We start from the raw sequence: 24,773 nt of genomic DNA, 5'->3' as shown, positions 1-24,773 counted from the left end.
ACTTTTATGCCAGTATAACTGTGTCTGCACTAGGACTTTAGCTGGTATAGAAATGTCACCAAAATACTATATCCCTAATGGCTATTACTAGATCGCTAAAGTTTCTAGTGAAGACCGGACCTAAGAGGATTGCTGGGCAGGCACACCTGGCAGGGGAAAGCACCTATTCACAGTCATTTCGCCCGGGGATGGTGCCAGCAAGGTACTGTGGGGTCTCAGGACTGGATCACTTGAGAGGAGGGGACAGCAATGCCCAGAGGCTGGGCCTTCCTGCCTGTGGCAGGATGTGGGGAGAGGAGTGTTCACGGAGTGTTCATGGGCTCTGAGGAGGATGGCAGCAGGGAAAGATTGAATCAGGGCTCTCTCCCTAGGCAGAAGCTCGTGGGAACTAGCAGCTGAAGTTTAGACTGCCTGTGGATCTTGTAGCCTTTGCTCCTGTCTAGCTCCACCAGAGTAGCTGCGGTGGCAGCTCTAGTGTAGACAAGGTGCTGGCAGTCTCTGTGGGTGGGGCTGCATCACTGTTAAGCAATGGAGAGCAATAGTTCAGAAAAAAACCTAGTGTAGACACAACCTTTGTGCCGTGGCAGCGCAGGAGGGAAAGGAGGAAATTAAATGCAGGGAGCAGCCTAGGTTTGTTTTTCTTTTACACAGTTACCATTGTTTTATCTCAGAACCCTCCCAGCACAGGGCACCGTTGGTGGGGAGAAGGAAGCTGGCAGACTGCGGGGACAGCAGGAGTTCAGATTACAGTGCGGTGATTTGCATTTCCATGGCACTAGTGATGTCACGGGCCTACACTAAGCAAGGTCTCCTGAGGCTCTGAAGACAAAGGGGAGCGACAAGAAGCATGGAAAGGAAACAACATAGACTTAAAGGACAGAAGCCAAGTTTAAAAAAGAAATGCATTCAGCAGGCGCTCAGTCATATACTCACTAACACAGGAGTGATGGCAGGGTCATAATTTTTTTCTTTGCAGTTCACCTTTAAACTCCCCAGGCACAAACGCCTCCCAGACTTGCAGGGCTGGATTTGTCACTGAGATAACATCCCCTTCCCCCAACCTTCCACTGATTAGCGAAGGAGCCCGCGTTGCACAGTCTCCCTGCTAGAGAGATGCCCAGGAAGTGTCTGATGGTAGGTGGATCGAAAGGAGGAAGTGGAACTCAAAAGGGAATATTCTAGCTTTCCCTCCACAAACAGATGCCCTTCTGCTGCTGCATTTTAGTCAATAAGGTCTTGTGACAGGGACTTTCTGTAGGGATGCCGGCCCAGGATGGGCTATTCACTTCTAGATCTGTGATGGATTTGATTTGCTTGTGCCACATTACCCCCAAAACACTGCAGGAACTAGAGAGTGGACGTATGTGAATAACTAGGGAAGAAAAGCAACCATATTTTCATCAATCATCCAATAACATTTTTTTGCTGTGGGAATGATCAGGTGTCAATCATCAGATGAATTGTTCTATGGATGGACCCGACAACCGGAATTTGACCCAGAATTTAAAATCAGTATGAGCATGCTTTTATAAAACCTAAAACCAGTGGAATCCTTCCACCGTTTTTTTTAATTCCAAAGAAAACAGCTGTTTTATTAAAATATGCCAACATTCAGTGTTTGCAACCCAAACATGGCAGTGCTAAGATCCCAAAAGTGAAACTGACTGTAAGTACAAATTAGGGAAACTGATTTCAATGATTTTCATTGTCCAGCCAGAGAAAAATGCAAAAACTAAACAAGGAGAATATAAACAGTGGGAAGTACAATGGGTTTTTAAAAAATCACAGTCGGTAACTTTAAAAAATTAACTTGTTTGTTTACATAACAAAAATTTTAGTTGACGGTGGCCAAAATATGCAAATTTGGGTGTCTATAGTTAGGCACCTAAATCCATGTTTAAAACACCGGAGGCTAGTCCAGGCTAATGGTTATGCAGGTCTATAAAATCATGAATGGTGTGGAGAAAATGAATAAGGGAATGTTATTTACCCCTCCACATAACACAAGAACCAGGGATCACCCAATGAAATTAATAGGCAGCAGGTTTAAAACAAACTAAAGGAAGTAGTTCTGCATACAATGCACCATCAGCCTGTGGAACTAATTGCCAGTGGAAGTTATGAAGGCCAGAATTATAACTGGGTTCAAAAAAGAATTAGATAAGTTCCTGGAGCATAGGTCCATCAATAGCTATTAGCCAAGGGGGTCAGGGACACAACCCCATGCTCAGATGTTCCTAAGCCTCTGACTGCCAGGAGCTGGGAGTGGATAACAGGAATGGATCACTCAGTGATTGCCCTGTTCTGTCCATTCCTTCTAAAACATCTAGCATTGGTCACTGTTGGAAAACAGGATACTGGGCTAGATGAACCATTGATCTCACCCAGTGTGGCCATTCTTATGTTCTTGTGTTAACCTTTCTTGGTCCACACACCCATTCCCCCTCCTCCCCCCCCCCACCGACAACAAATCATCCCATGACTCACCCATTCTTCCACTGATTTGCAGCTTGTTTTTTACATTAGAAATTCAGGTCTCATCTACCTTGGAAGACTCTGTGGCAGGCATGTCAAACTCATTTGGAGGAGAGGGCCAGGTTCCATATTTAATTATGGTCCATGGGTCAGGATGTATACTGAGGACTTCATATCCTCTCAATATAAGCAGGTCTCCCACTGATGTCAGAGGGAGGTCTGAATAGAGAACAAGAAGGGAACACAACCTTCATGCACTAACTCAACTTTTATTAAGTATCAGAGGGATAGCCGTGTTAGTCTGTCGACAGAAACAATGAGGAGTCCGATGGCACCTTAAAGACTAACAGATTTATTTGGGCATAAGCTTTTGTGGATAAAAACCCTACTTCTTCAGAAGTCAATTTTTATTATTTATTATTCAGTATATTATTGTCACACTCAGACCTGGTCTGCACTAGAAAGGGTTTGCAAACGCTCCTAGTGGAGACACAGCTTTTGTCGGTATAGCTTATACTCGTTCCCTGAACAAAATAAACTATACCAGCGAAGGATAAATTTGGACCATTGCACTTACACACAATATTTCTGTTCCTCCCCAAATGCATGAGCACTTTCCTAAGAACTATTCTCTGCAAAGATTTCCTGACAAGTCTTTGCATACAAATAGTTGGCCACTTCTTCAATTTGGCTTGTTCTCTGCACTTCCCGCGCAGAGATAAATGGTAATTGGGATAAAATACAATATGCCTTTATAAAAGGTAAATCATGTCAGACCTATCTGATCTCTTTCTTTGAGAAGATAACTGAATTTTTAGATAAAAGAAATGTAGTAGCTCTAATCTACCTGGATTTTAGTAAGGCATTTAATACAGTTCCACATGGGAAATTAGTAGTTAAATTGGAGAAGATGGGGATTAATATGAGAATTGAAAGGAACTGGCTAAAGGGGAGACTACAGTGGGTCATGCTAAAAGGTGAACTGTCAGGCTGGAGGGAAGTTACTTGTGGAGCTCCTTAGGGATCAGTTTTAGGACCAATCTTATTTAACGTTTTCATTCATGACGTTGGCACAAAAAGTGGGAGTGTGCTAATAAAATTTGCAGTTGACACAAAGTTGGGAGGTATTGCCAATACAAAGTAGGAGCAGAATATCGTAAAAGAAGATCTGGAATGAAATGGGATAAAATTTAATAGTGCAAAGTGCAAGGTCATGTGTAAGTGATAATTCCCTGAAAACTCCATGAGGCAAACAGCATAGAGTTTTCAATCTCTTCTGCACTCTTCCTGTGGATAGTCCTTTGAGGTGGGATAATCTGGCCACATTTATTTCTTGTTGGTGACATTTTAAAAAGCAGTTTATTATCTCCGCTATTTTCAAATCACTAATTTAATCCCCTTCCTCATTTATTTATTAATGTACTTTCTTTCTCCCTATATGCCACGTTCCTCTATATTTGTAAAAGCCCTCTTAGCCCATTCGATAGCATTAGCTTATTTTGCTGTTTTTCTATATTCCTTGAATACCTTAACTGATTCTGAGAATTCTTGTTTGGTTGCCTCTTCCTTTTCTATTTCCAGTTCATATGGATATTGACCTCAGAACACCTTGTGAAGCCATATGGACTGATTCTTATTCCTTGTATTCTTTTCAGAGAAACTGTAGTTGTAGTGCCTCATTTATAGTGTCTTTTAGGATTCCCTAGCATTTTTTCACACATGTGGATTTTAATAATTCCTCTCTCTGCACCTTACTCACCAGATTTAATAATTGCCTAAAATGAGTTTTCTTGAAGTCTAATGCCTTGTACTACAGCGTTCTATGAATTCCTTCTTTACTATGCTCAATACAAATACTGCATGTGTGGTCATTGGTCCAACCTTCCCAATTATTCTCGTATTCCCAGGAAGTTCCTCCCGATAGAGCTAGGTTGAAGTCTCCCCTAGTTGGAATCCCTGCTTTATGGAGTTATAAAATTGTTTTTTATGCAACTCAAGGATGTCCTTGATATTGCCTATTCAGCTGTCTTTGTTAGTCACAAGATATCTTGCTTACATCCCACATGAACACAGCATCCTGACACTAAAAGTACATTGAGTGTTGGTCCCAAGAATTGCCCCTTGTTTCCATGCTCCTCTTGTCCTGTAGGCTTGTAGCCAATGATCATAGTTGTTACTTTGTATCTAATCCAAAGAATGTTGTCAAATAGAAGCTCCCTAAACTAAAAATAGTTTTCACTTAAGACACAGCAAAGGCTGAAATTGACTATATATTGAATATTCTCTGTTTTCACTGCCTACTGAATGGAAATAGTCCAGTGTGAGGGAGAAAATGACAATTATTTGTATTTTGGTTAGACTGAGTTTAAAAAACACTTTCTCCTGTCATACAACCACTGAGACACCTAGCGGTGGAAATGTTTACTGCTCTTGGCAATTGGAACTCACATTTCAGGAGAGCATCCATTTTAAAACATCGTTTTGGGTTCCATCCTGCTGGAATTAAGTCGATTGAAGTATCATGCCTGTTATGTATATAATGTTTTGAAAAATAATTAGAGCTGTAAGAAATCTCTCTTAAAAAAAAACAGAAGTCATAGTGGAATCCATGAAACTTTGTTTCATGTACATATTCCATGCTCTGCCTTGGATCAAAAAAAACAGAAGTCATAGTGGAATCCATGAAACTTTGTTTCATGTACATATTCCATGCTCTGCCTTGGATCATCCAAAGGGTTAACAAACAATTTCAACAAACCTGGGTCTGCTTTAGAATTTCACACCAAAACCACATGAATGTTTTAGTTTCGGTGTGAAATCAAGCAAAACTTTTGGTTTTGATTGAGTTTTGCTTTGAGTTTTGGGTCTCCTAATATTCAACCTAATATTGAATGTGAAACGGAGGGGAGAGGGAGAGAAATTGCAAATCTTCATGGATTGAAAAACTCAAAACTAAAACTATAGAATACCTCTAATAATAGCAAACTAAATGAGTCCATGGTGTAACTTCATTGCAGTTAATGGTGCTATCCACTTTGGCCTACTGTCTATATTGATCTGCAGAATGTTGTGACAGCAGTATTATGGAGTAGTGATCGCTTCCCGGCTCTTTGAGCTGTGGTCAAGTGAAAAAACTCTCAGTGGGGCTCCCCTGTTACTATTTCTGGGTCCCAAATCTGCTTTTTCCACCAGCTAGTTGACATGGGTTTTTACTGTACACCCATCTTGGGGCTGGTACTAAAATCTAGCAGTTGGATAAAATGGTACTAAAAACCAGCAGTTGGATAAAATGGATAAAAGCTCAAGGTCACAGCTTAAATTTAATGACTAGTTCTATATAATAGCACGGGTTCATTAAATGGCTGTATTTTTCTAACTTGAAAATTTTCACTTGTGATTAAAATTGGGTGAGATTTCTCACACTAAGCTTTTTTTGGAGTGAAAAATGCAGATTTGGTGACACCAAAATGTTTTGTTAATTTGTGTTGATTTTGCCAAATAGTTCATTTAGGAAAAAACAAAAAAATCCCCCCCCAAAATATCAAAATGTTTTGTTTGACATTTTAAAAGGAAACATTTCAGTTTTCCCCACAGAAATATTGAAGTATGGTACAGAAGGACCTATTTGGTACAAAAAGATGTTGCCTAACATGTTCAAAAGTGACTTCTGAATTTGGGTGCCCAGACACCATTTCCTTTTATTTTATTTAAAATAATTTTAAAATGTTTAAAAATGGTCACAAGGAAATTTGACCTAAAATCAATTTTTTAACTTTTTGATTTGCTGGACATTTTCCAATCTGAAATGATTTTTCAATATCTCAAAATTGCCAGCAAACCAATAATCTGTTATTTACCCAGCTTTACTTGTGATGCCTTCCTGAGCTGTAGATCAGGTTAAATTTAATAAAAATGTTAATGATTGCAATCCCCTACATTTTCCCCAACCAACTGTTCCGTGGATAAATTAAAGACTTCCAAACCACCCACCTTCAATAGCACTAAAAACTTACATAACAGATGTCTAATTAAAATGTTATTACATTCTGATGCTTTTTTATATTGTGCCTACAATTATTTCACCATTTATTTATTGTTTACGTTTATTTATAATCTCTTCTATGGACATGTAACTGTAGTTTCTGAGCACCTCAGACATACACATTCCCCACTGAGATAGTATTTTACAGAAGGGCCTATGATCTAGTTTAACATATTCAACAGTGGCCTCTGATTTTTGGGTACACAGACACCACTGACTTCAGTTGGAGCTGGGGATATTCAGCCCCTGTGAAAATCAGCCTAAAGTGGGGACCAAGAAATGGACGAATCCCAATCAGAAGTTGCTTTTGAAGGTAGCAGTGAGTCTGACACAGAATTTTGAGCATTGGTCTGCTAAACCGAGGGTTGTGAGTTCAATCCATGAGGGGGCCATTTAGGGATCTGGGGCAAAAATCTGTCCGGGGATTTGTCCTGCTTTGAGCAGGGGGTTGGACTAGATGACCTCCTGAGGTCCCTTCCAACCCTGATAATCTATGATTGAAAGAGAATCCCACTATTCTGAGTGCCAGACCAGTGCCTTATAACCACAAGAACAGTCTTCCTTGGTTATTATAGGACCTCTTGTAGCAATCAGTGGCCACCTTTCTGTTTTGTATGGGTATTAATTAGCCATTGACACAGCCAGAAAGCAGCCCCCCTCCTCCACACCACACAGTATGCGACCCGGGCAGCTCAGGGTCATGCGCACCACGTGGCTGAGGCTGCATGGCGGATAGCGGAGCCATTGGTTACATTGTGGCAGTTGACAGACTCCTCGGCTTCCCTGCAGAGCCGGTAGCTTAGTAGCATGAGTGACTCCGCTGCCATCCAATCGTAATACACATTGGCCAATGACCGACCCGCCTGCCAGTCAAATTGTCCAATCAGCACACAAGAGTATAACGGATCATCCCGTCGGGTATTCGGAGGTCAAACGGACCAATCAGCAAGGAGCAGATTTCCTACCAACGGGAGAAAAGATGTGGCATAAGAGGTGCGGCCTATTGGCTATTAGACCTATCAGTCTTTACAAACTCGGATCTCTATTGGTTACTTGAGAATGCAGAGTGATTTCCGGGGGAGGAGAAGGTATATAAGGGGCGGACAAAGGCGCCGGCGAGGCCGTTTGGCGTAGCCGCCATTTTGTGCGCAGGGCTGCGAGCCTGAGGAGAGAAGAGCAGCAGCGGCGGCGGCACCATGTCTCGGGATCGGTTCCGTAGCCGAGGCGGTGGCGGTTTCCACCGGCGCGGAGGGGGTGGCGGAGGCCGGGGAGGCCCCAACCATGATTTCCGGTCTCCGCCGCCGGGCATGGGTCTTGGCCAGAACCGCGGCCCCTTGGGGGGCGGCCCGCCTGGCGGGGGCCCTAAGCCCGAACCCCCGAAGCCGCCCGTCTCGACCGCCACGCCGCCCGCCTCGTCCTCTTCCGCCACTGCCACTCCCTCGGGCCCCTCCGGCAGCCAGGCCGGCTCCGGGCCCCCCGCGGGGCCTACACCGGCCGCGGGACAGCAACCGCCGCAGGCCCAGGCGGCCGCCGCTGCCGTTCCCCCTTCCACCCCGTCCGTCCCTGGGGGACAGGCGCAGCCGAAGCCGAGCCCCACCCCTGCCGTCGGCCCCAAGAAAGGTCCGGGCCAGTCTCCGGGCGGGGGGCCCAAGGGCCCGGGGGGGCCCCAGCAGGGCCCCGGCGGCCCGCACCCCAAGGGAGGGCAGGGACACCGCGGCGGCCCGGGCGGCGAACAGCGCGGGCGCGGCCAGGGCCAGCAGCACCCAGGGCAGAGCCTCAATTTGCAGCAGGGCTCGGCCGGAGGCAGCGGCGAGAAGGCCACGGACGAGGTGAGTCCCTTCCCCTCCCCCGCAGCTACAAGATGGCGGCGGCCGCGCTCAGACTCCCCGCGCGCCCGACGCCATCTTGAAGGGAGCCGAGGGGAGGGCGAGGCGGGGATGTGCTGTCGGGGGTGGCCGTACAGCGTGGCGCCGCGCGGAGGGGTGGCGAGGGCCGGGGGGTGGGAGGACGTGGCCCTGGGGAGGGAAGGTGGGATGGTCCCAATTGAACGGGGCTTTTCCCTACCCAGAGTGCCTGGCCTTGCCTAAATGCGGGATTGACAGACCGCGTCGGCACCCTTTGGTAACTAACCCCAGTCCCACCTCGAGGGCTTGCTGGGGTACCTGTGACCCTGTGGTCTCTTGTTTGTATTTGTGCGACGTGTGATTGGCGGGCGGAGCCTGTACCGTGAGGAAGAGGGTGGCATCTATTTTGAGCGTCTTTGGTTGAAGGCTTGTAACTAGTATAAAAGCTTGAATTGGTGTCTCTCTTTTTTTGTAGGGCTTTAAAGCAAATCTCTCTCTTCTGAGGCGACCTGGAGAGAAGACTTACACCCAACGTTGCCGTCTGTTTGTGGGGAACTTGCCTGCTGATATTACAGATGAAGAATTCAAAAGATTATTTGCTAAATATGGGGAGCCTGGAGAGGTTTTTATCAACAAGGGGAAAGGATTTGGATTCATTAAATTGGTGGGTTCTCCTACTATAGCCATTTAAATCTGTTATTGTTCAGCTAAATTACAGCAGTACAATTGTTTTGTTGAAACTGGGTCTCATTAAATTTTTCCAGGAATCCAGAGCACTGGCTGAAATTGCAAAGGCAGAACTAGATGATATTCCTATGAGAGGCCGACAGCTTCGAGTTCGTTTTGCCACTCATGCTGCTGCTCTGTCTGTGCGTAACCTTTCACCCTATGTGTCCAATGAGTTATTGGAGGAAGCTTTTTCACAGTTTGGTCCAGTTGAAAGAGCTGTTGTGATTGTAGACGATCGTGGCAGATCAACAGGAAAAGGCATTGTTGAATTTGCATCTAAGCCAGCTGCAAGGAAGGCATTTGAACGGTGCACTGAAGGAGTATTCTTGTTGACAACGTAAGCTGTTTGACTATATAGAAATGTAGCTTATTTAAACATGGCAGTTAGAGGTAAATGTTTAGTCTCTTGTGTTTTATCACAAGTTAGCTTAAGTGATAATCGTTATAAACAAATTTTCTTCTAAAAGCTAAAACCTGCATTCATATTGAAAAAATCTGAATTTTGTTTTTGTTTAGTACTCCTAGGCCAGTTATTGTGGAACCACTTGAACAACTGGATGATGAAGATGGTCTTCCAGAAAAGCTTGCTCAGAAGAATCCAATGTATCAAAAGTAGGGGCACTCTTTGTTTTCTCCGCATAGAGATAACGCATATTGATGTCAAATATATTACAGTACATGCTATTTACAATATATGATAGTTTAGCATATGTATCTTATGACTTTTAAAGCAAACTTTGTATAAGCACTATACCCAGATGTACAGACATTTTTTCTTAACCTGTGTATTATATAATTTTTTAAACATTAGTTTTAATAAAATTTTTGCTGTGAAGCCAGCATTGAATTTGACAACCTCTCATCGGTTATTTTTCTTTCTATCCACTAAAAGGATGTTAAGTTAAAAATCACCCTTCTGTATTAAAATGGCTTACTCTACTATTTTTACAAAGAAAACAAAAAATATTTTTCTTTGCTTGCTTTGTGCGCTTCACAGCACTTTGGCAGTTTTCACACAGCAACAGGGAAGAAGGAAATTAAAAAATTGCAAAACCACAAACATTGGAGGGGTAGTTTTGTAGTATTTAATGCTGGGTAAAATGTTCAGGTGTACCCAAATCATTATTGAAAATGGGACTGGACTTTAATTCTGAAAAAAAAATTAATTAAAAAAATGATTTAAAGTTGATGCCACTTTAATGCAATGTTTTAATATTAATAGTCTGAAGCCAACACATTCAGAAAAGTTTAAAGAAAAATGATCTTTCAGAAAATTGCAGTGATGCTGTGGATATCATTTGACTTTTCAATGAGCTGTGGGTGTAAATACCCTTTCTTAGTCCAGCTACTAAGTTACTTTTCCTTCTGGGCAGAGTCCTTCGTTTGTTAACTCTCAGACATAATTTTTTCTAATTCTAATATTAAAAAAAAAAAATGTTTTGGACTTAGCTTACAATGTGTTCCTCCTTTAGTCATTAATTTTCTGAAAGAAATTACTACTGCTATTACTGGGGGTATGTCTACACTACCCGCCAGATTGGCGGGCAGTGATCAATCCAGCGGGGATTGATTTATCGCGTCTAATCTAGACGCGCTAAATCGAGTCCTGAGTGCTCTCCTTTCGACTCTGGTACTCCACTGCTACGAGCGGTGCAAGCAGTGTTGATGGGGGAGCAGTCGACTCACCGCAGTGAAGACACCACGGGATTCTCTAGATTCTTTGTTCTGAACATCTGGCCTGTGGTAGAATATATAGTGTCAGCAGCAGTGTTTTAAAAAGGTCTTTAAAACTCTATTGTTAAGCATAATTCAAACATTTCTTGAAAATACTGTGACTTAAGAAGAAACTGGTTAATTTTGAACTGAGTATTTAAATGAACCTGTTACTCAACTTCTGTCTTTTAAATTCATTAGTGAATATTTTCTATTCCATTTGTAGGGAAAGAGAAACTCCACCCCGCTTTGCTCAGCATGGCAGTTTTGAATTTGAATATTCCCAGAGGTGGAAATCCTTAGATGAAATGGAAAAACAGCAAAGAGATCAGGTGGAGAAAAACATGAAAGATGCCAAGGACAAACTTGAAAGTGAAATGGAAGATGCCTATCATGAACATCAGGCAAATCTCTTGCGTCAAGGTGATTGGCAGTAATTCTTCTGTTGCCATTTGTTTTCTAGTTGTGTGTGCTGTCTATACAAATAGTCCTGTTATATGGATGTTTGTGTTTTAGGTTTTCATGAACTGATCCATACTAAACAGGTGGAGCTTGAGAATTGTTTTTAAAAAGTAGCTTGCAACTTGCTTCCTGCTCTCTGTAAATTTTATTTTGCATAAAAATAAGGAAGCCTAAAAATTGGCTTTGTGTACTCTGGATTTACAGAGTTATTTTGGCTCTGAGACTGGAAATTCTCGTTGCTCAGTAGGATGCTGTGAGGAGAAAAAGCTTCCCACAAAGTTGTCAGTTTTTTTGAGCATAACTCAAATTCTGTTTGGACAACTGTAATTTAAAAGGGGAATGGTTTATCAATGACTGTAATTGATGAGAAAAGCAGTCATGTTTCAGTATCAGTTGTGTGCCATGTAGAGCTTAAATGGGGCTAGGGTAAGTGGTTGAGGTGAGGTAACACTTTGTGATAAAAACTTAACAGAAAAACAGATAAACAGAAAAAGTATGTACAAAGGGGGTATTGACAAACTATTTTTTCAGACCTTATGAGGCGTCAAGAAGAATTGAGGCGTATGGAGGAACTTCATAATCAAGAAATGCAGAAACGCAAGGAAATTCAGTTAAGGTAGGCCTGAGTTTGATAAACAAGATTTGTCACTAAAAACTAAATTACAACCATGTTCTTTGCGCAAATGACAGTTGTGCATGTGCTGATACAATTTCAAGTTGAGGTTTGCATGTTAAAGCTAGCTTATCTTTGTAAAAATGCTATCATTTTTTACTTGAACATCTTGAAATTTGAATCGTTATATTGCTCAGTGGTGTCCTTCAACTACCATGTGGTTAATCTTTTGTAGCTCTCACTGAAGTTGAATTCACTTGTTAACCTTTTCATCCACCAATCACCAACACACATTGTAAGATGCTAACTTTGTTGCTCATGTTGGTTATATACATATTAAAGGTGTAAATATTGTGCTTTTTGAGGTATAATAACACACCAATTATCAGGCAGGAGGAAGAACGTCGTAGGCGGGAAGAAGAAATGATGATTCGCCAGCGTGAGATGGAAGAACAGATGAGAAGACAAAGGGAAGAGAATTACAGTAGAATGGGTTACATGGATCCAGTAAGTATAAACAAAATAAAACCTTGTGGTTTATGGATAATTAAACTGATTTGAGATGCTACTGGGATTTTCTTAGTTTCAAAAAATAGTTCAAAATAACGAATGCTCAAATTGTTCTGGTAGGTGAATGGATACTGTTAAATGGTGCACCTGCTTCATGAAATGCAGGCCTTCAAATGGGGGACAGAATTGATTACTCATTCTGATCTATTTTTGCCTTTGCAGAGAGAGAGAGACATGAGAATGGGTGGTGCCAGCACAATGAACATGGGAGGTAAAGGATTGTTAAATATCTTTACATGGTTAACATATAACTTGGCAGAATATGATTATGTATTTTTCTTTCTTAGATCCCTATGGTGCAGCAGCTCAGAAATTCCCACCTATGGGTGGTGGTGGTGGTGGTGGCGGTGGCGGCATAGGTTATGAAGCCAGTCCCGGTGTTGGCCAACCAGCCATGAGTGGTTCTATGATGGGAAGTGACATGGTAATGTATCCTGTGATGGCTTTACTTTAGTATGGGGGGAATTAAGGCAGGAAATTCTGAACTCTACCAATTTTTGAATGGTAGATGGTTTAAATCTTGAGTACTGACTGCTTTTTTTTTTTAGTCAGTCTATGTAATAGCAATATTAAGGACTAGTCTGGCAGTGTATACAGTAATAGCTCAGTTCTTATGAGTATGGTCATTTAGACAGAAGTTGTCTGTAAACCAATTCAAATATGCTATTAAGCATATTTGCTGTTAACCCTGTTACTGGTTGGGTTTTGAGTACCTGCATTATCTTTAGGCTTGGAAGGATTTTTCATGAATTTTGATGTTTCAAAATACTGGATTGATTTCCAACAGCTTTTGCTCGAACAAATAAATTTAAGGCTTATTTATCAAGATGTGATTACCATAGAAATTAATTTACAACAAATTGACACAGGAGAGCTTGCAGCTTGTCAATTCTATCTAAAACTATTTCATAATTGTATCAAGTGTCCGCAGGTGTTACGTGGTTCTACTTTTGTTCTCCAAAGTGTAATTACTGAGATCAATTAAAATCTGGTCCTTCCAAGCCTAATTACAAAATCAGTGCACCCTTGCATTGATATACTGCAAAATGCAAATCTGTACTCTCATGTATCTTTATGCAACAGATTACTCACAAGTTGACAGTGATGAGTAATCAAATGGCAAACAGTACACCATATGCTGTGTGCTAATGTTTGCCATAATATCAAAAGAGCAGAAATGCAGTTGTTAGCTTTAGGCATGTTTAAATATTCCCAGTACTCCTTGGCCGTAGTCATTTTGTGACTTCTATCTGACAAAGGAATAATGATAGCCTGTTCTGACTTCTTGTTTCCCACTTGTTGGGCATGACTGTAGGTGCAGGTTCTTAATCTACTGCATACCTCACGTTTAGAGGTATGTTTCCAAACAATACTATTTTTGGCACACTACATGTGTGCATGGGGTTGGAGTCTGCTTGGTGCTATCCCACTGGAGCAGTACTGACAGCAATGCTTTAATAGGATGGAAGTCTGTTCTGGGTCAAGTGGTTGATGATAGTATGCTTCCACCCTCCCCGTTGAGAGTACACACCCTCTGGCACAAAATGCAGAGAATCTTTTTCTGGGTGGGTTTAAGGTTAGACTGTACTCAGGCCTCTGGCTTCATATGGTGTGCTACCACAGTAGCTTGCCAGGTATCTTCTTTTTATGGAAACCATACCTATGGTATTTAACTTTGCAAAGCATTGATTCAGTAGATGATGCTGCTGGCATTAATGCATCTATAATCTACTGATAACATTTTTAAGCAATTCATAAGCGTTTAGTGAACAGTTAGGTAGTCTGTGGTGAATGCTGTGTACATTTTTTTCCTCATTCTAAAAGGCTTGGTACAGGTGCATGTTGAACTTGTGTAATATTTAAACAACTAGATACCATCAAAACGTGTTGCTGTTAAGATGGTTTAACTGCCTAAAGTTCCCTAGGACATGACTCTCTATGCCACGCAGTGCTGTCCCCGTTATTAAACTTAAGAGTTGCAATTAGGTTTTAGCTGGTGTATAAACTTTTGTAAAGAAGACACAAATTATGGAGAAGCTAGAAACTCCTTATTTTCTGAAAATTCCTTCCTCAGAAAGATTGAAGCTAACTTTCAAATAATTGTATACCAGTAACTGGAGAAAAGTCTGAATTAACCCATGATCTGTATTTACAGACTTAGGCCTTGGCTACACTGGTGCTGTACAGCGCTGCAACTTGCTGCGCTCAAGGGTGTGAAAACACACACACACACCCCCGGCGCAGCGCTGTAAAGCGCCAGTGTAATCAGCGCCTGCAGCGCTGCACGCTTGCTCGCAGCGCTTCAAGCTACTCCCCTCGGAGAGGTGGAGTACTTACAGCGCTGCGAGAGAGCTCTCGCAGCGCTGGCGGTGTGACTACACTCACGTTTCACAGCGCTGCCGCGGCAGCACTCTGAATTTCCAAGTGTAGCCAAAGCCTTAGTTTAGTAAACTGAAATTACTATTGTTCTTTTAGGGGGTAGTGAAACTTTTATTTGAAATGGAAGTTAAAAGCTATCTTTGACTTCACAGTATTGATGTAACTTTTAGAGATCTGCTACCAGCCACACCTACTTACCTGGTAGCTTGGTAGAAATACGTGCAGCTAGATGCATTAGTAAAGTCTCTGCTTTATTGCAGTCCAATTCAGTGCTTACAACTCTGATGGGAGACAGTCCATGAAGTCTTTCAATAATTGTAAAGTCTTAGTGGACTTTCCAAGAGCTTGTGGTAAAGCTGGGAAGGGAGGGGGGCTTTAATGGGTGCAGCTAGTGAAATGCACAAAGGGCAGACTTGAAACACTGTGATTAAAATGTAGTTCTGTGAACCCATTTTTACATTTGGTTATATAGCAGTAGACCTGAAAATGTGAATAAATGAAGGTCTTTTCATCAAGCAATTGTGTTGGTTAGGTAAATCACTGCTTATTAGTCTTTCACATTTTTCATTCTTGTAATCCAGTAGCACTGTATTACAGTTGTTTGTTTTACTACTTAAGGCTTCTGCAGTTTAGTCAGCAGATGTAGTCTTAAACCCATCTTGAAAAGCACATGGTCTAATGCAGCACATGCCATTAACTGGTGAGTAGGCATCCTCTTTACAATGACATTTTATTAATGTCAACTGCTACTTCAGTGAACTGAATCTGCCTTTTCTGGCTAGGCTTATTTGGAAATAACTTATTGACGTAAACAAAACTTGTACTGAACTAAAGGTGAGAGTTTGCAAGCTATTTGCGTAAACTTGGTTGAAAATTGCTAGAGCTCATTTTGGAAAGGGTGTAAATTCACATCTGCACTAATGCTTACATTTCTAGCACTGCAGGGAGTATCTGTTCTTTGTAACAGATGTATGAGAATGCATCAAGTTGGGAACATACCTCAAGGCATGTATTACAATAAACTAATTTTTAAATTACCCTTTTTTCCTTTCTATGTTCCCGGTACCTGTGGATCGGCTCAATGGTGATTGTATCGACGAACCTTGACTACGGAACCTTCTAAAAATATATACTTAACACACATGGACATCAACTACATAATAATGAACTGTTAATACTGTTCCAATAGCGTGCTGAACGCTTTGGGCAGGGAGGTGCGGGGCCTGTGGGTGGCCAGGGTCCTAGAGGAATGGGACCTGGAACACCAGCAGGATATGGTAGAGGGAGAGAAGAATATGAAGGCCCAAACAAAAAGCCCCGATTTTAGATGTGACCAGTAGAGTTTCATTCCAGTTTGTTTTTGTCTGCCTTGTTTAGACACCAACTTTTAAATTCTTGCATTTTAGTAAGAAAGCTACATTTTTATGGATGTTAGAAACTAGTGACCTAATATTTGTAAGTGGTCTGTTTGGACAAGTAAAATTTAATTATGTAATGCAGTGTTTCAAAAAAATTTAGCTGTTTTTTTGATGTATAACATCCCTAACTTGATGGCAGTGTACCAACTTTTTTTTACTGTGCTTCAAATAAATAGAATACTAAATGTAGTAACTATTCTATCATAAACTCGCCATTCATGGTTCTAAATATGAGGCTAAATGCCATACCTTTCAACATAATTGAAACGAGTCTTGGATTTAGAGGTCTGATTTAGACCAGGATGCGGAAAAGTAGCTTAAGGGTGAGGCCTCCTCCCATTATGCCTCAAGCTTTAAGTTTGGGTCAAATAGTTGTAGACTGATACTTGATCTTCCAATGAGTACAGATTTTCAGAGCATTCGTTATACTGCAATAAGGAAATAAATGGAAACTTTGCAAGTGTTGTAAGATGCAGTAATGGAAACTAAACAGCAAATGATGCTGCTGTCATGTAATGAGTTTTAGATTTTAACAATGGAGGGTGGGATGGTGGCAGAGACTTATCTCTTTGGCATCCACTGCTTGAAATCTTCTAAAGAAGTTGAAAAGGTCACTTTTTAAAATAAATCCACAGAATGGCTTGGATTGACTGACTTCCCAATTAAAGGGCTGTAAACGTGACACATGTTTGTTTTATACGTAAGCTGTCTGCCTGAGACGCAGGATTGGCCTGGTTCAGTATTTAATACCTAACTGAAATTGCTTGGCAAGAAGACCAGGGAGTATTACTTAAGTAAAACAAGGAGATTTTTAATTTGTACTCTGTAACTTGCTTATGTCCTTATGCTCAGTGAGTGGACTAACTCTTACAGTTCAGAAATCAACTGGGGTTAATTTCAGGGGTCTGTAAAAACTGAAGTCTTCTTTCATAGACCTTGTAGTACTTAAATCCTAAAATGCATCATGTTAAATTCAGATAAATAAATAGCCTCTTGCACTGTAGCAGGGTTCTCAGCTTTTTTTGAGTCATGTCCAGTCTTAGCATTTCTTTTTTACATGGAGCTTCTGCTGCCCATGTGCCAGGTCACAGTGCCACTTAAGTTTGGCTCAGCTCACCGCACCTCCTGGTTGAGAACCCCTGTTCTGATATTGTCAGATATCTTAATGCTGACGTTGGGCAGGCAAGAGTAGGACTAAACCTGGAGTTCAATAGCTAATGCTACATAGTACAAATAAAACTCCCTCTTAAGATTCTGACAGAGGAAATGGTTTCATGAATTTACAGTTTGCTGTCCACTTAATTAAACCCCATAAGAATGCAAGGTATTCTGGACTCTCTTATTAATGTAGTTACTTCATTACTGTGACTGTACCTGACAAGCTGGGAGCATAGCTTCCCAGTGTAAAATGCCTTGGTATTAAGACAGGATACATCAACCTGCTTGTGCAAAGTTGGCAAACTTATTTGGTTTGGTTGTATTTTTTACCTGACTCCCAAAATGTTGAGCATTCTGTGAATAGTTTTAATTGTTAGGTCTTTCCACTGTTTGTGCTAAGCATTGGCTAATCCTAAATTCTGTCTCTATGGATAAAAGTTTTAGTGTTTAGATTTCATTACCTTGGAATACAAACAGTCCGTCTTCCAGAAGTGAGCACTGTTTAAATGCTGACTGTTAAACTTTAAATGTAATACTGGCAAGCTGTGAAATGTTGATAATCAGGTGTGTGACTAAATATTAAGTGTCTAAATAGAGACTCGGCCAGTTTGGCAAATCTGTTCCTATTTTCCCATAACTTTTAAAGAGGGTAGATGACACTTTACCTCTATGAATTGAAATGTAGGAAATCTTGGATCAGCAGTTCTTAAACTGGAGATCAAGTGTCTGGGATCCTTTGTATAGGATTCTTAGTTTAAAATCAGCAGTCCAATTACAACTTGTATGAATTTTATAGTAGGGGCTCAACGCAAATACTTTCAAAAGGGTGTTACCTCTGGACACCCACAGAGGGTGAAAATGTCTGAGATGGGGAACTCTGACAGTAAACATTAAATTAATTTTTTTCAGTTTATTTTTCAGATTACATGTCATTCTTTATTAAAGAGATGCTGGCACATATCCCAAAATGCTTTCTTTTGTAGTACTGTAACTTTGAAGAGTGAAGGATGCTGATGTCCTAATCATTACCTTCCAGAGGTTTTCTTTTTAGTGCCCTATTTGTATGTAAGCTGTTGCTGGGTCTTAAAAAAGACCGTTTGCTAAACTGTGTTTAGCAAACATATACTGAAAGATTCAGCAGTTTCTACAACATTTGAAATAGTTTTATTAAACAGTGTACCCTGTGTTGTAGTTGCATAAGCAGACTTTTTAAAACAATCAAGTCCTGCTTTGAATTGCATACAGTAGCTTCTGGCCAATTTGATTTCAGAACCTTTTTAAAGGTACTATCTTAAAAGCTGACAGACAAATGTCAGAATTTTAAAATGTTATACCCAGTTATTAAGTTGGTGGGAGGTGTTAAGGAAGTTGTCATGTTCCTTTGGTCTTTCCCCATGGTTCTGTGGTTTTGGAGTATTCACAAAGTCAGGTGATTTACATAACTGAAGTAAAGGGTTTTCAAATCCATTAAGAAAAGTCCTTGGTCTGGCAGACCCATTTCCAGATGGTCTAGACCATATAGAACTTTTTTTTGTATTGGATTTAGACTAAATTGCAAAAGCCAATATTTTCTCTGCTTTAATTAAATTGAGCCCATTTAAACTTTTAATCTGTTATGCAGCATATAGAAATGGGTATCCTTTTGCATGTTTTCACACTTCCTTAAAAATGAATACAGAGCATATCTACAGTACTATGTAGATACATCACACCACCTAATAGAAATACAGCTTATGAGAAATTGAAACTGCTTTTGTGAGATTTTGTGGTATTTTTATGGTAGAAAAATTCTTGGCTTCTCCTTGGCGGCAACCACTTACTGTGGCAGCAAGTTTTTGCTGGAGTTTTTGAGACTGCAATTTTACACTCTTAAAAGTAGTGGCCTGCTACATAACTGCACTTAGCCAGCATTTCTGCAGTTCATAACTGTGAGGAACGTAGTACCACAAATGGCAATGGACATTAGGACCCGGATGTAGTATTCCTGCTTGCTCCGAGATTCTCATTGCCGACTGCGTACAGGTAGGTAACAAGCAATATAATATAACTTGGTGACTTTCTGTGTAACCTTATTCTGTGGGTATTCTGACATCACACTTCCGACTATGAAATTACAGTGCAGCACTCTTCATACTTGTATGTTTAGCTTGCATCAAAGTTGCGTGGCTTTCGGTTTTAAGCTGTATCTTTTTCAGCAGCAATAAGCAACTTATTGCGATTCTTAGATAAGTATCACAGACCCGATTCCTTTGTACATATATGACTTGGCTTGTGTGGATTTTCTTAAGTACATTGTAATGAAGATATTCTTAGGTGAGCTCTGTGGGGAAGAGGGAATGTGATTTTTAGAATCATTTAACTAGTCAACTAGGTGCAATTTGCACCTAGAAAACCTGTCACTTGTATTAACTTTCTGTAGTAGCAAAATATCCCATCTGCAGTGCATCCCCTTGTAGAGTCTTGGCTACTTAGAAAATATATTGGTAATCATTGCTCTAGCCTTCAATGAACTAGGCGATAAAGATGTAAAGCTCACTGTAGTGAGCTTTAAGACTTGGGTGTAAGTACTTCTTAGGTCATAAATTGTGTTCAAATATCTCCATTAGTTTTCAGGGTTTATCAACTTAAGATATGTTTGTTTTAATTTTTAGGTGGCAGTGATCATGATATATGTTCAATTAAAGGCAACTGACTATGCTGGGAATCTATGGATTCCTGTCTTTAAATATTCATCTTGGTAGTGAATGTACTGATCAAAGTAGCTTAATTTTTCATCAAAATATCTTTCAAGTGTATGCTTATTCTAAATTCTTCACTGCTAGAAATACCAGATACGGTGTTTCGAAAGGTGACATACCTAAATGTTTCCAAACTTCCGAATGTGTTGACCTTCAGCTCCTATCTGCTTTGTTGTGCTAGTTAGCTGTCACTCCAGAGTCTGAATGTCATACGTTTCCTTATTTCATCCCCTGATTTGGTTCTTGGCAATGCATAAGAAACCTTTCAGAGGTATTGCAAGGGTTTTTCTACTTGAGATGCAAAGTTTTACTTTGCATACTTGTTTCTGGTATACATTTTTGTCAAATTTGGACATTAAACTTCTGTATTGTATCTTCCAAGAAAGAATCTTACTCACTGGTAAGCAGTTTATAAACTAGATAGGCTTGCCCTCTGCTGTTTGTATTCATGTTCTTTTGAAAAATCAAAGTAATTTCTGCACTTCATAACTCAGACAGTAACAGCTCTTTAGTTATATTGAATGTGTAGCTGAACTTCAGCTATTCAACCTGTGACACCATTCGTATCTAAGCCAGTTTGGCTGTTGCCATTGACTTTAGAGCTTTTCTATGAATAAAATTCAGTAATGAAATCGATGGCAGTATGTTTGCTGTGAAACTGCAAGAATTGGATTATTAGGTATCTCTAAACCAACAGTCAGGTCTGTTCAGTTTTGCCAGTGTGCTGAGTATTTACTAGACGCGTGATTTGCCTTCAGGAATATCATGGAGGGGTTATGTGGACACATCTACCTTCTGCATACTTGGAATGGTAATAGGCTTTTGACACTCTTGGAGCAAGCAATTTGTGACAAAGCAATGGGTTTCATACTAGCTTTGAATTGTCTTCAGTAACGAAACTTGGTGCAGTAGGTCTCTTAAAAACAAATAGGCATGTCTATTTTAAGCAAACAACTTGTAATAAGTGGGTATGAGAAATAACAGTACACTGAAGTGCTTGCATTGTGTTTCATCTTGGTTTTATCTTTTTCTCTATGAATTATACTTTTCCCAAAAGTTTATCTGAAGCTCGGAAGTGTGGTGCCAGAATACATATGCGTACCTGTTAGATCAGATTCTGGTGCTGTCAGGGGAGAGCACAGCACAGTGTAGCATATGGGGGCTTTTACTGTAACATTAAGCATACCAAGTCTTGCTTGCAGTTTCCCCAATAGCAAAACACTAAACAGCTAAATATTGAGGCCTGTGAGTAGTTTTAGGACTTGAGCGGTATTGGGGTTGCATGTCTGTTAATCATTGCCAGCTGCAGTGACACGATCAGGAAGGCCTGTGTGTTGTAACATGTTAAATGAGGCTAAGCATGTTGGAGAAATTGCATAAATAGTGTGCTGTTTTGGACTGTTACTTGGCTTCTTCCACTACTAGCAAGGCTGGAATCAACTGATCAGCTTCTGATTTCTCTCATATCAGCTAGTGGGGTTTTTAAATGGCTGCCTACTGGAAAAGAAAAAATGGGAGGATTGGCCTTCTCTCCCGTCTGTCATTGCTGCTAGATAATGATTGACAAGTTAGGACTTGATTGTGCAATCCCACAGTGGGCTGTGAATACCCCATCTATAAATGTTGCTTTTGAACACCAGTACTGAAGAGCTAACTGGGGAAAAGGGGGGTGGCTACAAGTGCATAATCTGGAGTGTTAAAAAGATGCACAAAGATATAGTATCCCTTATGCATGGTGTTTGGTGCTACAGCATAGAAAACAATGTGCATACTACATTTTTTTGTCGACTTATAATTCAGTCTCAACACTGTACCAAGAGGTGGGTTTGATACTAAATTTGGGTGTCTCATCCACTTGGCTGGCTAAGTAGCATTGTGAAGGCAGTGTGCTTTGCCTCCAACTAATAGTGTGCACAGAACTTTGTACAGATTTGTCCCTAGTTGCTGATGAGTAGATGATCTTCAGCCCCTGGCAGTTTGCCCTCAACAAAGCTGTAGTGTGAGGCTTAATATGCAGAGGGGGAAAAAAGCTGTGACATAGAACAAAGTTAATAAGCGCATGACAAACTCTAGTGTCTTCCTTTGGATTGCAATGCACTTGTAGGATTCTTGGGCTGGGCACAGCTAGTATCAGGGACACTTTGCTTCATCCATATGGAGCATGTAATATTACTACAGATAAGCCAAACTCTGGTTAAATAACTAGTCTAGTTTCACAGTTACATACCTTCACATAAGGGATAGTATACCTCTGACTGCAATCAAACTTCATTGTATTCAGACTGGTGAAGCTAGCAGTTATGGCTTGGTGTTCAGACTAGGTGCAGTTCTTCACTCAACCACCTGCATATTCTTTTACTTTCTTACAAGTGTTTAGACTAGCCTACTTCTGCCCCTTATACTACTTCCACCTAGTATTTTGGAATAATTTGTAAATTCCCTCATAACTAATCAGTCCATGTATCTTTTAAACTTTTACTTTAAAGGTTAGAATTTTGTAATGGGTTAGAACTTTGTTTTCAGAAACTTTCTATTGTATATTTTTATAATAACTTCAGTTGTTCTCCTTTAGGTGAAGATGATGCAAGCTGAGTGAAATCAACGTGCTCATCCATGTGAAGTAAGCATATCTGTTAATCTTTCATTTAAAAAAAAAGTTCAGAAACTGGTCTAAAGGACTGTGGAGTAGTGCTGGTGGTGGTGGTTTCCAGTAGCTAAATTGAGTTAAAAAGCTAAACTTATATTTTTGTGTAAGCAATTGCGATAGTTGCCACAGGCAGCCCATTATAATGGTGAATGGGGGGGAGGGTAGGTAGGTCTCAAACAATCTTGTTGATATGGTTCACCCTCTGAATATGTTTTTGGGAACCCCTGCCATACAGTTAACATGCTTTTTACACCTCCAGATAAGTAGTTACAATTATGCACACTGTCATTTTTGGTTGGTCACTTTAGACTCCAACTTCCTCTTAATTCCATGACCTCTACTTCGCTGAGATGCTGCACCTCATAAAAGGAATGGCCAAACTGAGAGTCACCAAATAAGTGACTTATATTTGGGGGTATAAAATCATTTTATGGAAGACATTAACTTAGGTAGTTTTTCCTCATATCGCAGTAGGGCCTGAGCACAATCCAGAATGTGACCTGATGTCCGGTGATGTGGAGTAGCCAGACTGCGAAGTGAATGGGTGAGTAGTAGATTAATCTTGGGATACTGAATTTGTAAGAAGAAATGACCCCAAGTGTACTTAGCAGTTTCCACCTAAAATTTGACCTGATCTTAATATAGATTCTTAAGATCAGAAGTCATTCTTTAATGGATTTTATATAAAACCTTTTAATCTTTCTTTTGTAGAACCAAGATAAGCATTGTTTGAGGCTTTCCGGCTCTGCAGCATCAATAAACCCTGCTCATTGAACTCTACAGATGCTCAGACACACACAAGGAACCTAACATGTTAATTTCAAGCACCATAAGAAAAGCATGGTGCATTAGGAGGAGAAAGGTCTAGGGCAGATAGCTTAACACTTGAGTAAAAACAATTACATAAATTAAACTTGATACAAAAATATTGGTTCTGCTTTTCATCTTCAAAACATTTTACAAACAATTGAACTTCACAGCACCCTGCAAGGTAGGTGAATCAATATTATACGTCTTTTATATGTGGGGAAGCAAGCAGACTGGAGGTAGTATGCAGGGACCATAAGAAGGAATCTGCAGAGCTGGAATTAAACTAGAAAATTCTTTTTTCCCACCATTTGACCCAGACCTCAGTCTAAAACACTTACAAAATATTATGCCAGTATTTAAAACCACAGGCCTGGGGGAAACTTGCTAAATATTTTCTTTTGCACTGTTGATGGTTGTATGCATCTGATCTATCCTTTAGGCAGAATGAACACTTAAAATTTGAAACCAGTAATGTAAAGATCCTTATGATTTGATCCTAATGCTATGTAGTCCAATTCAGAACTGCTTCTATGTCCCTGTTTCTATGCTATTCACTTAATCCCAGGTGTATCCTGAAAGCTTATATACATTGCTAAAGAATGTTTGTTCCAGATGCATGATTTTTTTGTGTTCATTCAGTATTTGTTTTTTAAAGTGATCTATGTATGAAGATTGCTGGTAACTTCTCTAGATTTTGGGGCTAACTTTGTGTTTTTGCATTCACAGGAAGAAGCAGTGTTTGAAGTCCAGAACCCAGTGGAGAGGAGCCAGGGACTTAAGTGGCAATGTTTTTCTTTCAATAAAATATTCAATTGCTATACAGATGACACTTGTTTTCTTAAGTTTGTTACTCCAGAAGTTCATTTAGTTGAACATATTTATGTACTTCGGATATCACTGCTAAAAATGAGGTAGCGATGGGGGTGGAGCATAAAGATAGTATCTGTGAACCTCCCCTAAGCTGCATCTGTACTGAACAAGGCAAACCCAAGACCCTAATGAAGCACAGAAAGAAATAGGCAGCTGCATGAGCTGGGATGGGAGCTTGCCTATCATGCTTACAAAACTAGAAGCCTGATCCTGAAAGTTCTTACTAGACACAGCATCTTGTTCCAAAGTGCTCCCTTACAGAGATCAGGTTCTTAATCCGACCAACTGCTTCTCCAGCAGTAGAT

General features: G+C 40.5%; 1 protein-coding gene across 4 annotated transcripts; it reads left to right on the top strand.

The window, feature by feature from the left end:
* Window positions 1-7,650: 7,650 nt before the first annotated feature.
* Window positions 7,651-24,425, top strand: SFPQ (splicing factor proline and glutamine rich). Of its 4 annotated transcripts, XM_024199250.3 has the most exons (14): window positions 7,651-8,346; window positions 8,837-9,025; window positions 9,126-9,427; window positions 9,607-9,702; window positions 11,030-11,226; window positions 11,797-11,881; window positions 12,268-12,385; window positions 12,611-12,659; window positions 12,736-12,872; window positions 16,017-19,425; window positions 22,714-22,761; window positions 23,260-23,332; window positions 23,500-23,779; window positions 24,325-24,425. In XM_024199250.3, the coding sequence occupies exons 1-10, from the start codon at window positions 7,714-7,716 to the stop codon at window positions 16,152-16,154; spliced, it is 1,944 nt and encodes a 647-aa protein (XP_024055018.1). In that variant the 5' UTR covers window positions 7,651-7,713; the 3' UTR covers window positions 16,155-19,425; window positions 22,714-22,761; window positions 23,260-23,332; window positions 23,500-23,779; window positions 24,325-24,425. The 4 variants fall into 4 exon arrangements, with proteins under 4 accessions (XP_024055018.1, XP_024055021.1, XP_024055017.1 ...); XM_024199253.3 differs by lacking the exon at window positions 16,017-19,425; XM_024199249.3 differs by having other exon boundaries at window positions 16,017-22,761.
* Window positions 24,426-24,773: the final 348 nt, after the last annotated feature.

The sequence above is a fragment of the Terrapene carolina genome, unplaced genomic scaffold (genome assembly GCF_002925995.2).
Source record: "Terrapene carolina triunguis isolate 2854851 unplaced genomic scaffold, T_m_triunguis-2.0 Scaffold236, whole genome shotgun sequence".
Taxonomy (NCBI): Eukaryota; Metazoa; Chordata; order Testudines; family Emydidae; genus Terrapene; species Terrapene triunguis.
This window is presented reverse-complemented; position numbering and strand designations above follow the sequence as displayed.